This window comes from Helicoverpa armigera, chromosome 3 (genome assembly GCF_030705265.1).
Source record: "Helicoverpa armigera isolate CAAS_96S chromosome 3, ASM3070526v1, whole genome shotgun sequence".
Classification (NCBI taxonomy): domain Eukaryota; kingdom Metazoa; phylum Arthropoda; class Insecta; order Lepidoptera; family Noctuidae; genus Helicoverpa; species Helicoverpa armigera.
In genome coordinates, this window is record NC_087122.1 from 8,628,944 (window position 1) to 8,643,273 (window position 14,330).

The 14,330-nt window shown below is 35.0% G+C and overlaps 4 protein-coding genes across 6 annotated transcripts; 2 read left to right on the plus strand and 2 right to left on the minus strand.

Moving 5' to 3' along the window:
* Window positions 1-1,296: 1,296 nt before the first annotated feature.
* On the plus strand, window positions 1,297-3,612 carry LOC110375852 (zinc finger protein 555). The gene is made up of 5 exons (XM_021334126.3): window positions 1,297-1,650; window positions 1,937-2,682; window positions 2,802-2,990; window positions 3,143-3,251; window positions 3,396-3,612. Exons 1-5 carry the CDS (start codon window positions 1,513-1,515, stop codon window positions 3,504-3,506), a joined length of 1,293 nt encoding a protein of 430 aa, XP_021189801.1. The 5' UTR covers window positions 1,297-1,512; the 3' UTR covers window positions 3,507-3,612.
* Window positions 3,601-6,000, minus strand: LOC110375853 (cyclin-dependent kinase 10). The gene is made up of 8 exons (XM_021334127.3): window positions 5,850-6,000; window positions 5,635-5,750; window positions 5,310-5,382; window positions 5,040-5,214; window positions 4,660-4,862; window positions 4,257-4,484; window positions 3,949-4,167; window positions 3,601-3,864 (listed from the first exon to the last, which is right to left on the minus strand). Exons 1-8 carry the CDS (start codon window positions 5,857-5,859, stop codon window positions 3,677-3,679), a joined length of 1,212 nt encoding a protein of 403 aa, XP_021189802.1. The 5' UTR covers window positions 5,860-6,000; the 3' UTR covers window positions 3,601-3,676.
* A 674-nt stretch (window positions 6,001-6,674) lies between these two features.
* LOC110380850 (methionine aminopeptidase 1D, mitochondrial) lies at window positions 6,675-9,536 on the plus strand. Of its 3 annotated transcripts, XR_010278168.1 has the most exons (8): window positions 6,676-6,866; window positions 7,016-7,130; window positions 7,417-7,633; window positions 7,867-8,058; window positions 8,250-8,357; window positions 8,560-8,713; window positions 8,789-9,042; window positions 9,286-9,536. XR_010278168.1 is itself a non-coding variant. In XM_021340975.3 (7 exons), exons 2-7 carry the CDS (start codon window positions 7,084-7,086, stop codon window positions 8,977-8,979), a joined length of 909 nt encoding a protein of 302 aa, XP_021196650.3. In that variant the 5' UTR covers window positions 6,676-6,866; window positions 7,016-7,083; the 3' UTR covers window positions 8,980-9,151. The 3 variants fall into 3 exon arrangements, 2 of the variants coding, with proteins under 2 accessions (XP_063899668.1, XP_021196650.3); XM_021340975.3 differs by lacking the exon at window positions 9,286-9,536 and having other exon boundaries at window positions 8,789-9,151; XM_064043598.1 differs by lacking the exons at window positions 7,016-7,130; window positions 9,286-9,536 and having other exon boundaries at window positions 6,675-6,866; window positions 8,789-9,157.
* LOC110380856 (protein N-terminal glutamine amidohydrolase) lies at window positions 9,527-13,525 on the minus strand. Its single transcript, XM_049836735.2, has 5 exons — window positions 13,336-13,525; window positions 13,097-13,250; window positions 12,623-12,771; window positions 12,364-12,488; window positions 9,527-11,556 (listed from the first exon to the last, which is right to left on the minus strand). The coding sequence occupies exons 1-5, from the start codon at window positions 13,449-13,451 to the stop codon at window positions 11,447-11,449; spliced, it is 654 nt and encodes a 217-aa protein (XP_049692692.2). The 5' UTR covers window positions 13,452-13,525; the 3' UTR covers window positions 9,527-11,446.
* Between the last annotated feature and the right edge of the window lie 805 nt (window positions 13,526-14,330).

Here is a 14,330-nt window from a genome sequence, read left to right on the forward strand (position 1 = left end):
ACATGCTCACGGCTGAGTTCACCTGATCTACTCAATATGATGAATATAGGAAGGAGTAATAAGACTGTTTCTGAATAAGCCATGACCTGGCCAAAACATTTGTCTATGTAAGGACCATCGTACACTTACCTATGGTAGTTATATCATTTTTACACCAGAACTAAATATTTACCTACCTAGTAGGTACATTCTTCAAAGTTACACTAGTAGGTAAGGATTTTCCGCAAACATTTCCAGTGGCTAAATATTTTCACAGAGCGAATGTTAGTTCAGGATTGCCAGACGGAATATTGTAAATAATCCGTTCCCGCGATCACACAAAAAGTCCGGCCGGCACGGATTCTATTAATTCTAAAACGTTATTATAGTGTATACTGAGTCCTTTACTCACAACGGACCTTATTGAGCCATGAAAACTCTATTGCCTTTTATTCTCTAAGTTTATAACGGAGATTTTTGCTTTACCATGCATATGCTTACGATATTAGTCCCTTTTTACCTATACGTGTACTGAAGTATTGCCTAATATGCGCATAAAGCAGTGAACGACAGATTTTAAAGTCCATTTCAAAGTAAAGTACCTAAATTAAAGATGATAACCTGGGGCCCTAATAATAACAATACGTACGAAAAAAAATCACTATGAAGTTTGCAGGTAATTTCACCCCTAAAAACTAGAATCAGTTTTTTTCATTTCAATAAACCTAAGCAAATTCCATTTTTCTATCGTGAGTTGAACATTTTGTCATTAATAAAAAGTTTTCTAAATGACAGATCTAATGGAACTATTTTATTCTACGACAGAATTTCATCCATCATTCGTACAAATGCGAGCGAGATAATAAAACTGAAAAGCACAAAAAAAACAATAATTAAAAAATGTAGATCGCGTCTTTGAAGTGTATTTTTTCATTTACACAGATGAACAGTCGTACGTGACGTGGACACGACCTCTGCTAAAGTGACACAGTCGCGTTTTTAAGCCCAAATAATTAAATTGTATCAAACATTTTACGTAATGTGTCTAGGCTGGCCTAGACGGGGTAGGTACTTTAAACTGAACCTGACTGAATCTCTTTACTTAATACCATTTTATTAGCGTACGCAACACACGTCTGCCTTTCAAATAAAATAAGAGGACCTAACTAGCGATAAAAACACTAGATAGGTAAGTTTTTTGGAGAGCATGATCAAATAGAGAAATCATTAAAACAAAGACAAGACATAGCTCACGAGTTAGAAATAGTTTAACATAGTAAAAAATTGTTCATGAATTTAAAAAGGTCAACATAGAAGTAAGTAATCCTGATTGGCGCTGGCCGCTTTGGGTACAACGACAAATAATAATATGCAACCAAGTCATGGATCTGTCACTGTGTCCAAATTTATCAGATTGATTTTAAAATAGTATTTTTGTCATGAACAAATAAGCCTACACAATCATTTACAATATTATATTTATTTTGTACATTTTTATTATGTATTCAATCGTTTTTGTAAGAAAATCACAATATGAATGACTTTGCGAATTTAGAAAAAACTATTGTTCGTGAACTGTCGTGTCGTTTGTGTCTGTGCACGGATGTGGTCAAACTGAAGCCGCTGAGTGCCGAAGTTAAGAGGAAGATCAAGAGACTCTTTGATATACTGGTACAGTTTATGTTTTAAATTATTTCAAGGGTTGTTAGGACAGTAACTAAAGTAAGATCTAAGCAAGTGCGCGTCTAATCAACCCCAATGTAGTATGTATAGCATACAAACCTATTACCTACAGTCTTAACCAACCGCATTGATACAACCGCATATAACGTAATAGATTAAGTTATATTAGGTTGTAAGTTATAGTGTTTTTCTATAGGCCTTGATTCCTGATTTAAATAAATAAATAAATATATCAAGTTATAAACACGCCTACTTTATAGTTGTCATTCCTCAGGTTCGCACAGATGATGCCTTGCCCAAGGCTATTTGCCATGACTGTTTACAGCAAGTGTCTGCCCTTCATTTATATGCCGTCAAAGTGGAGAAAACACAAAAGTTTTTGGAATTCCATAAAATGAAAATGCAAGAAGAAAAACGGGACATTTCTACCGACAGGCTATTGCACCCAATTATAACAACACTGTCGAACCAAAACTTATCAGATATACAGAAAAAGCCTGCGAGCATCACGCAAAATCTTAAATCGCCACCATCAGAACTCCAGCAAGGTGACACGAAACTAGCGAAGTTCAAAATACCAAAGAAGAAGTCACCTTCAGACATGAAGTACATGGAAGCGATGACGTTAGAAGAATTCGCAAACAGTGAGAAGCTAGACAAAAGTCTGCTTAGTACCCCAGGCACTAAGTCATTTCTAAGCTGCTCACAGAAGAAAGAGACACATCAGACTAGCAAAGCGGATCTAGACTTGAATACAGACAGTCTAGATCCAGTGGTGTTGTTGGACGGCAGACCAGCCAAGCAGGGCGCAGCTCTGGATCGCCAAATTACACTTTTTTACAAAATGGAATGCTGCATTTGTCACGAGAACGGATTTCACTTCAGATCCCTTATGAAGCATTACAAAGAAAGGCACGGCGTACCAGGCTATGTAACGTGTTGTGATAAAAAGTTTCACTACTTTTACCCGAAAAAAATTATAGAGCACATGGCATTTCACCTTCAACCCAACATATTTATGTAAGTGAACTTTGTCAGTTACAAAAAACCGCTTGAAGTTGCTAAAAAAAACAACGAGTTCTTTTATTAAGGGGAAACCTGCTTTGAACAAACTAATGAAGATGCAATTTATTCCACAGGTGTCCAAGTTGCCATCAGAACTTCCAAACTTCGCAAGAGTTGTACGAACATCAAAGCAATGGCGGTCGATCAGAAGGCAAGATCGTGTGTCCACGATGTTCGGAACGCTATCCGACCTACCACGAGCTAGGCTGGCACATAATTACACATCGCACCGACAAACTGCAATGTGACTACTGTGGAAAACAGTAAGTATACTTAATCACAGATTAGAGTACACTTCCTACGGTATAATGCATGCTATCCAGAAATTTTCGGCCTGTTAATTATTTTGATTCATTAAATTCGTAGAAGGGTTAAATAAACTAGCTACAGACTTGACATTTATTTTTGTCCCCAGACTAAAACATCACCATCGTAAAAAGACCATAAACCACATGGAAGACGTTATTCTTTGTTCACAATGTATGCGAACCTTGAAAGCAATCGAAAAGCAAGAAAAAGAAATTGTGAGTACAACACCCCCAACTAATAGCGTGGTTACTACCCATACTAAGATTTTGCATTCGTTGTGTGGAATGTGTGTATAATTATATCGTTATAAAAAAATGCGCAAATACTCGAGTATTTTTATTTGCGTCCATTTATTCCAGAAAGAAAAAATAAAAGCTAAGAGCAACGAGACTGTCATGATCCAAAAGTATCAGCAGAAATTCAAACAAGCCATGGGACTCTCGGGCGACGAAGACGCATCGACAGATTAAAAATAAATTTGTTAAAAAAATAGTAATCTAGTAAAGTATTTGACTTAAATATTTGAAAAAAATATGAGTGTTTACAATTTAATTACAATAAAAGTTTTTTTTCTTATTTCGACGAAGTTTATTGGTTATCTTAAATATCTATAATAACTGACTCATTTATCATCAGGGCGTCAATCCAGCCTTCGTTTCTTGACTAGCGACCCTAGCAGGTCAGAAATAGCTGGCAGGTTGTTGGTTTGGTCGTTGGCCCCCGTGTTCAAATTGGACAGAGGGATGTTCAACTGATTTGATGAGCTCTTTTGTTGTCCTTTCATGTTTCTATGTTGAGGAAAGCTGGGCATTAGCTTAGGGTCGCAAGCTGGAACAAGACATGATTGCTATAGGTACATATCTACTGAACCTAATAAAAGATAATTTCATCTCAGGGTATTTGAATACTTACGAAGCGGCTGTTCCTTAAAGTACGAGCTCTGCAAACATTCTTCGGCCGTAGCGCGCTTGTTGGGGTCATACATGAACAAGAAGTTTAGCAGACGCAGCCCCGCGGCCGACAGCCATGGGAAGCGTTGCTTGAGATTGTTATATGGCTGCTGTTTCAGAGTAAAGTTCTGCAGAGCAGGCAATGCACTGAACTCTGGCCAGATCGCATCTGATGGTGTACCTAGAATAACGATAAAAAAAATCAGGCAATGTTTATGCGTATTTCCTCGTGTGATGCAGGTAACCTTTAGAAAAGGCATAAATACTCACCAAGCAAATCAACGATCAGCTCTAACTGTTCAATTTCAGTTCTTCCAGGCAACAATGGTTTGTTAGCCAACAGTTCTCCGAGTATACAGCCTGCGGCCCACATGTCGAGGGCTGGGGTTTGTCTCGGCGACTGCAATAGGAGCTCGGGTGCTCTATACCATAGAGTGACGACGCGAGGAGTCGCGCTTCGAGCCGGTGCACCGAGCCAGCGTGCGAGGCCAAAATCCGCTAAAAATGTTATAAAAATTATGTCATGTTGGAAGTTCTCTATGTAAGATGTTTATTTAAATCACACAAACTTGGTGGGTATAGGGCCTACCTAGATACAGGTAAGGCAGATGGTGACCATTAAAAATTTAATTATATAATAATGCAATCAAACTAGAGTGAATAATATGCTTACCAATTTTCACACATCCTTTATCAGTCAGAAGTAAATTAGAGACCTTCAAATCCCTGTGCACTATGAAGTTAGAGTGCAGGTACTTAAGTCCTTTGAGCACTTGAAGCATCAGGCACTTTACTTGAGACTCTGTGAATGGCGATGTCATATTGTCCAGCAATGAGGCCAAGTCTTGTTCACAGTATTCCATTGATAGGAAGATGCTGGTGGAAATAAATTCCATAGGATTAGTTTTTGACCAGAACTTAAATAATAATTTTCACTGACTTTCCGTATCAAAAAAAGGAAATTTTCTACTATCGTTGCATGTCATCATCTTATGAGTAAGGACTGCCACAAGGTTAGTTTTAGGACCACTATTGCTTCTTGGTGGAACTTACCTCTCAAGAGATCGCCCAACTAGAACCTCTTTGAGTTGCACAATGTTCTCATGCCTGCATGCCATTAATACTTGAATTTCACGGAGACCACTCAAAGGCAAGCCGTCTTTTTCAACATCCATCCTCACCTTCTTTAAGGCCACTATGCTGCCGTTCAACTTATCTTTGGCTCTGTCTGTAAAAAAAAAAAATTGTTGTGAATGTTAGTACCACTATGTGTTATGGAACCCTATATATAATTTGTCTACACAGATGTTCCATTCTACTTACACACTATTCCATATGTGCCTTCTCCGATTCTGTTCAGTTTTTCAAATTCACCAACAAACCTGCATCTGCCGAGCTAGAAGGACAACATTCACTTTAAAACTTATACTACTGATCTTTACAAAATTAGCCCAGGAACTTAGCTTCATCATACTCTTTGTTCTTATTTAATAAACATTTGGGTCAGTGGGTCGCCTTAGGGGCGGATTTTTTGTCATTTGCGCTAAATATTTCTCTGAATGAAACAAGTTAATCTATTTACCTACTGTGTTAGAACCAAAACATTCAAGCACAACAAACTGGTAGTTTAAAGGTTATGTTTACATACAATATCTTTCTCGGGTATTTCCATTGTTTTCCCAGTCCTAAATGATATAAGGACTCCTTTTCTTGCCGCAGGACCCGTCGGGTCCACAACATCTTGCGTTGAAGGTTTTTCAGAGTCTGTAATGTAAGCGTATGGTTCATTTTAAAATCCATTCGAAATTTGCGAAAAGACAATGTAAAGTCCATTGCATTAACAGCTTATCTTTCTTAACTTACTCTGAGACATGGCTTATAACACTTCAGCTTTATTTCGTGTTAATAATTTATGTATTTTTCGTAGATCTGAAAGAAAATAAAAACAATCGATAGCGGTTAAAAACAGTGAGATTTTTTATCTGTGAAAAGAAGCCACAGAATATACTAAGAATAGTAGAGTGGAGCTTTAATTACGGTTTCTACCCAAGGAGCTTGAAAATAATTCTTGCTTTCAATTTCAATATTTACATATGATCTATAATAAGGAGCTTAAAAACTATATATAAGGATATATAAGGAGCTTTTAAACTGCCTCGTTGGTCTAGTGGTCGCAAGTGCGGCTGCTGAGCACGAGGTCTCGGGTTCGATTCCCGAGTCGGGCCGAAATCGCTTTGTGGGTTTTAGAAGACTTTCACAAAGAAGCCCGGAGCCTGGAAGCTGGTGATTGATTCACCCGTGCATCGGAGAGCACGTAAATGTCGGTCCTGCGCCTGACCTCTCTCCGGTCGTGTCGGATTACCGTCCCATCGGACTATGAGAGTGAAGGAATAGGGAGTGCACTTGTGTCTGCGCAAATGCTCGTGCACTATAATATGTCCTGCGTAGTTGGCTAATCTCCTTACATGAGAACAGCCGCCGTAGCCGATAATCGGCTAGGAGGACATCATCATCATCAATAAGGAGCTTGTAGTTTGAGTATGGAAGGTCTGGACAAGGTAGTCCTTGAAACCTGTTTTCAAAATGTATTTCTTTGGAATATTCATAACATCATGGAATCAGCCCTTTAATAATCATTACTATCACTGTCATCTCTGTCAGCACTCGTACTGTCAAAATCATGTGTCACTTGTCAGTCACATGCAAGTCAAAGTCGTTTAAAATATTTGTAATTTTATAAATATTGCATTATCACTACAAATAAGCATAAATTTTGAATTCTATGAAATAACTTGATATTGAATTAATTAAAAATCTATAATAATATCAGTTTGTTCCAGATATAATGCAGTCATTAGGCCGGTTTTGGAGAGCAAATGTGTAAGATTGAATGTGATTCTAAGAAGTAGTGTTTGGCTTGATTTCTTATCCAAATTTCCCTATAATCATTCATCTCTACATCAACATGCTATATCATTGATCCCTTGCACCAATATTGTGTTAAATTATGAAATGATTTTTTATTTAAGCTGCACTTCAGTTTAATGCCTAACCTCATAGAGACAGCAAGCATAGAATCAAAGTAGAACCCTTAGAAATGAGAGTACCTAAAGCCTTGAACCCGAGGATCCAAAGACGGATACTGTAAGTTGGTATTAAGTGATTTAAAATTAATTTTGTGAGTAATATTGTGAGTTCACTAACACAGTTCATGTTGTAGGTTTTATTCATGTATGCATGCATTGCCTTACATTGTTTCCTGTGCCTGTTTAGCTTTTCTATGTTGTGTGTGTATTGTCTATGTGTCGTTGTGTGGAATTTGAACTGGTTGGTGTTGGTATTATTTTGATGCACATCTGTTTGAGTGAGTTATTTAAAGGTTATTCTTCAAAGTATAAAGAATGTTATATAACATTATATAATGTTTTAGGAAACGCTTTGGTGTATATAGTAAAGTACTACCAGAGGCTACAACCCCAAGTAGAATAGTACCTGATCATATTGAAAAACCAAAATATATATTAACAGCTGAGAAATTAGAGGTGCCTAATGTACCTGAAATAAAAAATGCTGACCAAATAAGAGGCATGCAAATAAGCTGCAAGCTAGCAGCTAATATATTACAGAGGCTGGGACAATTCATAGAGGTATTGCTGCAAATATTTTTCTATTTTACATTATCCTTCGAATGCTACAGTAATCCTGAAAAAATTAAAGTATTTAGACATATGAATTTAGAAGCCCATGATTAATATAGTTAAAATATATAAATAAAATATAGCTTAAGATATATGCCAAGCTAGCTAATCATTTTGTACACACACAAACAAATTTAACAGTAGCATTTTTTTCAAATTTTGCTATTTCATAATTTTCTCAGCCAGGAGTGACAACGGATGAAATTGATGAATTAGCCCACAATATGTCTATTGACGCTGGAGCCTATCCTTCACCATTACATTACAATGGTTTTCCAAAGAGTGTGTGTACATCTGTCAACAATGTTGTTGTCCATGGTATACCGGATTTGAGGCCACTAGAGAACGGAGATATTGTTAATGTGGATATAACAGTCAGTATTATTTTTATAATTATTCTTACTGTTGTTTTGTATAATTGGACGTAGTTATGCAGAAACGTTCCAACCCACTGAATTTGAGATATAAGCATTTACGCGACTTTTGGGTGACTTGTGGGTTGGAACATTTCTGCATAACTACGTCCAATTCATCTACGGTATAAATTGATGAGGGTTGTCTACAGGTATTTTACAAAGGCTTTCATGGAGATTGCTCAAAGACGTTCCTTGTTGGTGATGTGGATGATAGAGGCTTACAACTTGTACAAGTTACTGAGGACTGTTTAGACCTTGTGAGTATTTCAGGATGAAGGGAGGTTAGAAAACCACATATGATATTATTTATTTTTGATAGAAAAATGTGATCACCCTTAATAATAGTTTTAGAGATGCATAAGCATCTATCATACTGAAGATAGTAATTAGGTGTTTTATTGAGTAAAATTTAACAATAAATGCACACACTATGTTTTAACATCTTGGTTAATGTTTCAGGCTATAAAATGGTGTGGTCCAGGTGTGCCATTTTCTCAAATCGGCCACAGAATATACAAACATGCAAAAAAGTATGGCCTAACTGTAATTCCTTCTGTACTGGGACATGGGATCGGGGAGTATTTCCATGGCCCTCCAGAAGTCCACCACACAAGTGAGTTACATTCATAACATTTTGTTCACCTCCAATATTTTTATCTCCTACATAATTCTATTATCTTTTCCATAGTTAACAAGTACCCAGGGTTTATGCAACCAGGTATGGTGTTCACTATTGAGCCTGCAATATCACATGGTAGTGAACATACTGTATTACTGGAAGATGGATGGACGTTATTGACGGAGGATGGATCTCGATGTGCTCAAGCAGAACATACAGTTTTAATTACTGGAAATGGAGCTGAGATATTGACCAAATAAAAATCCCCTGTAGCAGGGGTGGCCAACTTGATTAGATAAGATTTACTGGTTACCAAAATCAACTGACAATTAGGGCCTATGCATACCACGTTTTTTAAAGGCGCCGTCGACGCGCGTTTGTAGCGATACGCACGCAAGTCAGGACTGCTGCAGGATAAAATCTGCGCGCGCGTTTAAAAAACGTGGTGTGCACAGGCCCTTATCCTGTTGGTTACTCTGACGGTCAGAGTAACCAACAGGATAAGGGCCTGTTGGTTACTCTGAGAGTTACTCAGACTAAGGGTATAGGTCAGAGTCTGACCTATACCCTTAGTATAATAATAGAAATGTGATACATAGCTAAATAATTAGACAATTTTACCAATCAATATATAGTTACAATAACTGTGATAATTCTCTCTTTGTGTATTATAAAAATAATTTACTGTGTGTGTGATAGTTAAAGTATTGGCCTGTTGTATTACTTGTATTTATTCCATTGTTGTCATGTTCTGTTGCAATTGGTTGTTGAGTTTAACTATGGGTATCAATGAAATAAAATTTCAAATAGCGTGTAATGTTTCTTTTATTTTGCTTGATAAATCTTAAATTAAAAACATGTAACTTGGTACATTAAAAGCACAAGCACAATAATTATCACTCATATGTCAGTCAATAGATAAAACTTTGAAGGCGTAGAAGGAAGGTATCGATTGAGTCGGTAACATGTGGATAATATGTAATAGGACAAAGGCGTAACCAATGGGACGTAAACACACTCCCAGGGATTAAATATTCGCTCTACGCTCCGGGTTCCACCACATCCAGTCGAAAGAGTTTGGTCCCATAGAATATCCAGCTACGCCTCGACGACTAAGTACTAATGTGACATGTGATTATATGTTAGGAGGAAGAATTAACAATAATGACTAGGTCTCAAATTCATATAGTTAAATTATTTTAACTGCCATTACACTAGGTACAAGCATTTTTAAACAAGATTTGAGGGACTTGAAGAATGTCTTAAAATCTTAAAATATAATTAACATTGGACTAGTAAACTGTAAAAGTTACAAACACAGATCACAAACCCTGCAGAAAGTAGGTAGGTAGTCAATAAATGCGTTTTATTTATCAGTAAAATTATAAACCTAATGTTTTAAACCTGTACTATTGTAGTATCAATAATCTTATTGGATAAGTATAATATAGTATTGAAGTACATAGTTAATGTTACTCATAATAGAGAAATTGTAAAATATTTAATAGGTACAATTTTAAGTGTAAATATTTTAGGTAAAATAAACATTTCAAGACTTAGAACAATAGATAAGATTTCCTTAAGTTGCATAATTAAATTAATACATAGGTGGAAGTGGAAGGACGTAAACAACTCTATCTCCTTAGAAATGAATCATACAATTCAAACTTTGGATTAACCCTTACCGTAAGCGAATATTCGTAAATATATTTTTGGTATTTTTATCAATTTTCTAAGGGTGCTAGGGAAGAATAAAAAGAGTGTATAAAAGTTGTTACAAAATTATTAAATAGTTTAACAACATACAAAAGCTACTTGCGACCATATACACTACTATAAAGTTACTTAAATATTAATTTATATCACTCAAGGTAACACACAATCCATAAACAAGGATTACCTCAGTCAAAATGAGAATAAATACGATTCACATATATTCGAATAATAATATTTTATATACTCTTTCACAATAACGACAAATAGAAAGAAAATGCAGAACATCCAAAACACTACTCACTTGTTACTCATATAAAATTGAAATTTTAAGCACTAGCCTCTCGATTAAAGTTACCTACGCTTAATATTTAACTATCTAATTATATCAAAATCAGCTAATCTTTTTAAGGGGAATAGAAGTGCCCTGAATTATTATATAATTTGCCATATCCATTATGTAGTTATTATTTTATTCAAAATTATCTGAGAAATGTATATAATTTTATAACATATTCTTATGTAGGTTTCTGATTACATAACTGCATAATTATATCATTTAAATTTAATAACTACTAATAATGTATAATCTCAATATTTATTCAGTTAAACCTACATAACAATATTGTGGGTATAGCTTTTAACTGTTTGATTCTATTAATATTTGTGCATTATCTTTGTGTTTTGTGGAAAAAATTCGTTAATTTATTGTGCTTCAAAATTTTAAGGTATTTTTAATACAACATTGGGGACAGTAATAACTAATCAAGTCAAAAACCTCTCTAAATTATGACACAAGGACATATTAGGTAAACTAACAAATACAATAAACTGTATTATTGGTAGCAATAAATGATAATTGTTACATTCTGGAATCTTGGTATGTGAGGTGGGAAGAAACTTCTAAGGTACAAAACAAGGATTATTAAAACATAATCAACATAACACAAACCATTTGGGTCATGGAACTAACTTTAAAACAATATTTCACTATCTATCAGCACATAATTTGTACTACTTGTTTACTTTGTAGAACCGCTGAACAAAATCTGTCAAGTTAAATACCTGACCAGGGCCAACTCCTAAGTCCATGTTGATGTACTCATCTAAGTTGTGGGTTGAAGCTGAAACACAGAAACATAATATTAACACAGACAGAATCTACTATCTCAACATACAAAACAATTTTCAAAACACATGAGAACCTTTCAAAAAAATCGTAGAACCAAACTTATAGCCCTCAATCAATACTGTAACATATTTTTTCAGTTAATATTTACTCATATCCATAAAAAGACCTTGGCGTATGAAAAGCACTTTGCTTAACAAACAGTAATAAAATGATGTCATTATATTTTCATCCTTAGAAATATTTCATAATAAAACCTAGAAAGAATAAACATGAGCAAGCATAATATTCAAGTATTCAAATATTCAGTTCCATTAACATTCAGTTGGTCTATGGACAACATAATGGTGGTGACCCATTGACCTATTTCCTAACTTTCAACAAAACACCAAGAACAAAGAAAATAAAATAACAAAAAGTACATTTGTTGTATTGGATTATGAATGCTCCATTTGTAAATAAATGTTTTACATTAGTTAAGTGAGTGGATTAAGCTTTTGGCAGAAAGCCAGTCAAAGAAAATAAAGCCAAAAAGAAATTTGTGGATACTGGATTGTAATGAGATCTCATTTTGTTTAATAGACAAATTCATGCTATCCTAGCTTATACTCAAAGCTTTACTCTACTTCTACGAATATAAAAATATCCTCTAGCATTTTAAAATTTATCATAGATAGCTTTCTATAACAAAAAGAATTTGTAGAATGTTCCAAAAATTACCAATAAGTATTTTTTTTTACAAATTAAATTCTGGAATTATAAAATGCAGTGGATAAATAAATAATAATGTCTGGATACTCACTTGAAGTACATATTGCTGGATACGGTGGTGGCGGCTTAATCCATGACCCATCCGGTCTCTTCATGTGGCGTCGGTCAGACGCAAAGTTCTGCAAGAACTGCTTAGCAGGCACTACACGAAAGAACCTGCAAACCACAGTTCAAAATTATACTAATAAGATGAATATTTTTAGTTTCTCATAAAATAAGCAAAACTTACCTGAATATGTAAAAGAAATACAGCCAGCAATTATATTTAAATTGAATAAACTTTTGTTTACCTGTGAAAATCTGACTTGAGAACTTGATCGGTGCGAAATGTTTCTGTAACATATTTGTGGAAAAATGTTGGGAATGGCAACTCAGAATCCAGATCATATACAAGACATGTTTTGCTGTCCCAGGAGTATAGAAATATCACATGATAATCCTGAAATAAAATTACCACATTATAGCAAATGACATTACTGTTCATGTGGACAAAATGTTAACAATCATGAAACACATGAGAGGTGGCATATTTAGGAAATGCATGTATTATTTTTAAGATGACCCACTGACCAATTTAGGTGTATAATAAGGGTTTAATAACAGCTTCTAATATGAAAATTATTTAATGACATACTTACAGATGTTAAATTAAATAAAAAATTATAGAATAGACAATAATAATTTTTCAATAATACGGAACTCGGAAAGTGTATGAATTCGCATTCTAAAAGCACATAATAGCGTGACATAATTTTCGTACACACCCATATGACGAGACGATCTTCCTCGCGCCCAGCCCTTTGTTTCCACAGAGGCACCGTACGACAAGGGTTAGAAATAAAAACTATATAACATCTATCCAATTCCTCTGGGATTCTTATTGATACATCTTGACACAGTTTCCAGACATTTTCCTCGCTGCAGAAAAGAACACAACAAAGGCACGTTATAATTAAATATTTTTATTGCCTAACAGAAATGTGGGATCGCAAAAGAAACTTGCCAATAACAAGACACATGTGAGCACTCATCCCGTTTAGGAAACAACTGTTTTAAAGATTTATCACTCTTTATAGTATTTTCGCTGCTACTCAAATGAACTTGTGCATTGACCGACATTTTGACAGTTTACTATTTTTTGTTGAACAAGACAAGACAACAAGCTGAAACTGAACCTGAAAAAACGAGTGTTGCCAGCCAACTAACTTATTTAATGAATATCATTTTTGGTTCCAAGTTTATGTGCGGATGTTACTTATTTAGGAGGTCACTCGATGATCAATATAGTTGCCCAGTAGTTCGATAAATATATTGTGCAATTAAAACTCTGTTCGCTAAAAATAAATAAATCTGTACAATAAACACACGCCTACGCACTTCATTGCTTAATTGCATAGATAAATGTGGGAGTAAGGTGTGGGCTAGGCGGAATGTAGTGGAAGGCATTTTACCTAGTAATACTTTTACACAACTAATTGGTGTACAACAAGAATATGAATGACATATTTTTGTTTTGAGATTATTTAAATCTAACAGACAGATATGTGTTGTTGTAAAGTTAGTTGCACCACTCGTTCGTCCCATCAAGAACACATAAACTCCTAGCTCTACTAAAATAAAGACCCAATGTCGATCAATATTACTGAATTATTATCATGTTTGTGAGTATTTATTATTTATAAACAATTCACTTAAAAAACGATAACACTTTTTTTTTAATATTACCCTTCTGATTTGTAGTAAATTTTCTTAGACAAAGTTAGGAGTAGTATATAAGTGTTGATTATTATATTATAAACTTTATAGTAAACCATTAAAAGCAAGGGGCTTGAAAATCGAAAATCCTCGAAAAACGCCCAGCCTCCGGCCGCCACTTCTCGGTTAAGTTTTCCTTGTTACAAACATGCAACATGCTTATGTTTAAGCATAGAGGGAAGTAATATATGTGTTTAAGTGATTGTTCTTTTCCTTGGGCTTGTTTTCGTGGTTTTCAGATTC

Excerpts from the sequence above, each read along its gene's own strand:
- LOC110375852 (XM_021334126.3), top strand. The coding sequence starts at position 1,513 with ATGAATGACTTTGCGAATTTAGAAAAAACTATTGTTCGTGAACTGTCG. Across the intron at positions 2,683-2,801 it reads CTTCAACCCAACATATTTAT|GTGTCCAAGTTGCCATCAGA; the intron begins GTAAGTGAACTT and ends TTTATTCCACAG. Across the intron at positions 2,991-3,142 it reads TGTGACTACTGTGGAAAACA|ACTAAAACATCACCATCGTA; the intron begins GTAAGTATACTT and ends TTTTGTCCCCAG.
- LOC110380856 (XM_049836735.2), bottom strand. The coding sequence starts at position 13,451 with ATGTCGGTCAATGCACAAGTTCATTTGAGTAGCAGCGAAAATACTATA. Across the intron at positions 13,251-13,335 it reads TCACATGTGTCTTGTTATTG|CGAGGAAAATGTCTGGAAAC; the intron begins GCAAGTTTCTTT and ends TCTTTTCTGCAG. Across the intron at positions 12,772-13,096 it reads AAGATCGTCTCGTCATATGG|GATTATCATGTGATATTTCT; the intron begins GTGTGTACGAAA and ends ATTTTATTTCAG.
- LOC110380850 (XM_021340975.3), top strand. The coding sequence starts at position 7,084 with ATGAGAGTACCTAAAGCCTTGAACCCGAGGATCCAAAGACGGATACT. Across the intron at positions 7,634-7,866 it reads GGCTGGGACAATTCATAGAG|CCAGGAGTGACAACGGATGA; the intron begins GTATTGCTGCAA and ends TAATTTTCTCAG. Across the intron at positions 8,714-8,788 it reads TCCAGAAGTCCACCACACAA|TTAACAAGTACCCAGGGTTT; the intron begins GTGAGTTACATT and ends TCTTTTCCATAG.
- LOC110375853 (XM_021334127.3), bottom strand. Across the intron at positions 4,863-5,039 it reads GTTGGGCGATCTCTTGAGAG|CATCTTCCTATCAATGGAAT; the intron begins GTAAGTTCCACC and ends TATTTCCACCAG. Across the intron at positions 4,485-4,659 it reads TAAAGGATGTGTGAAAATTG|CGGATTTTGGCCTCGCACGC; the intron begins GTAAGCATATTA and ends TAACATTTTTAG.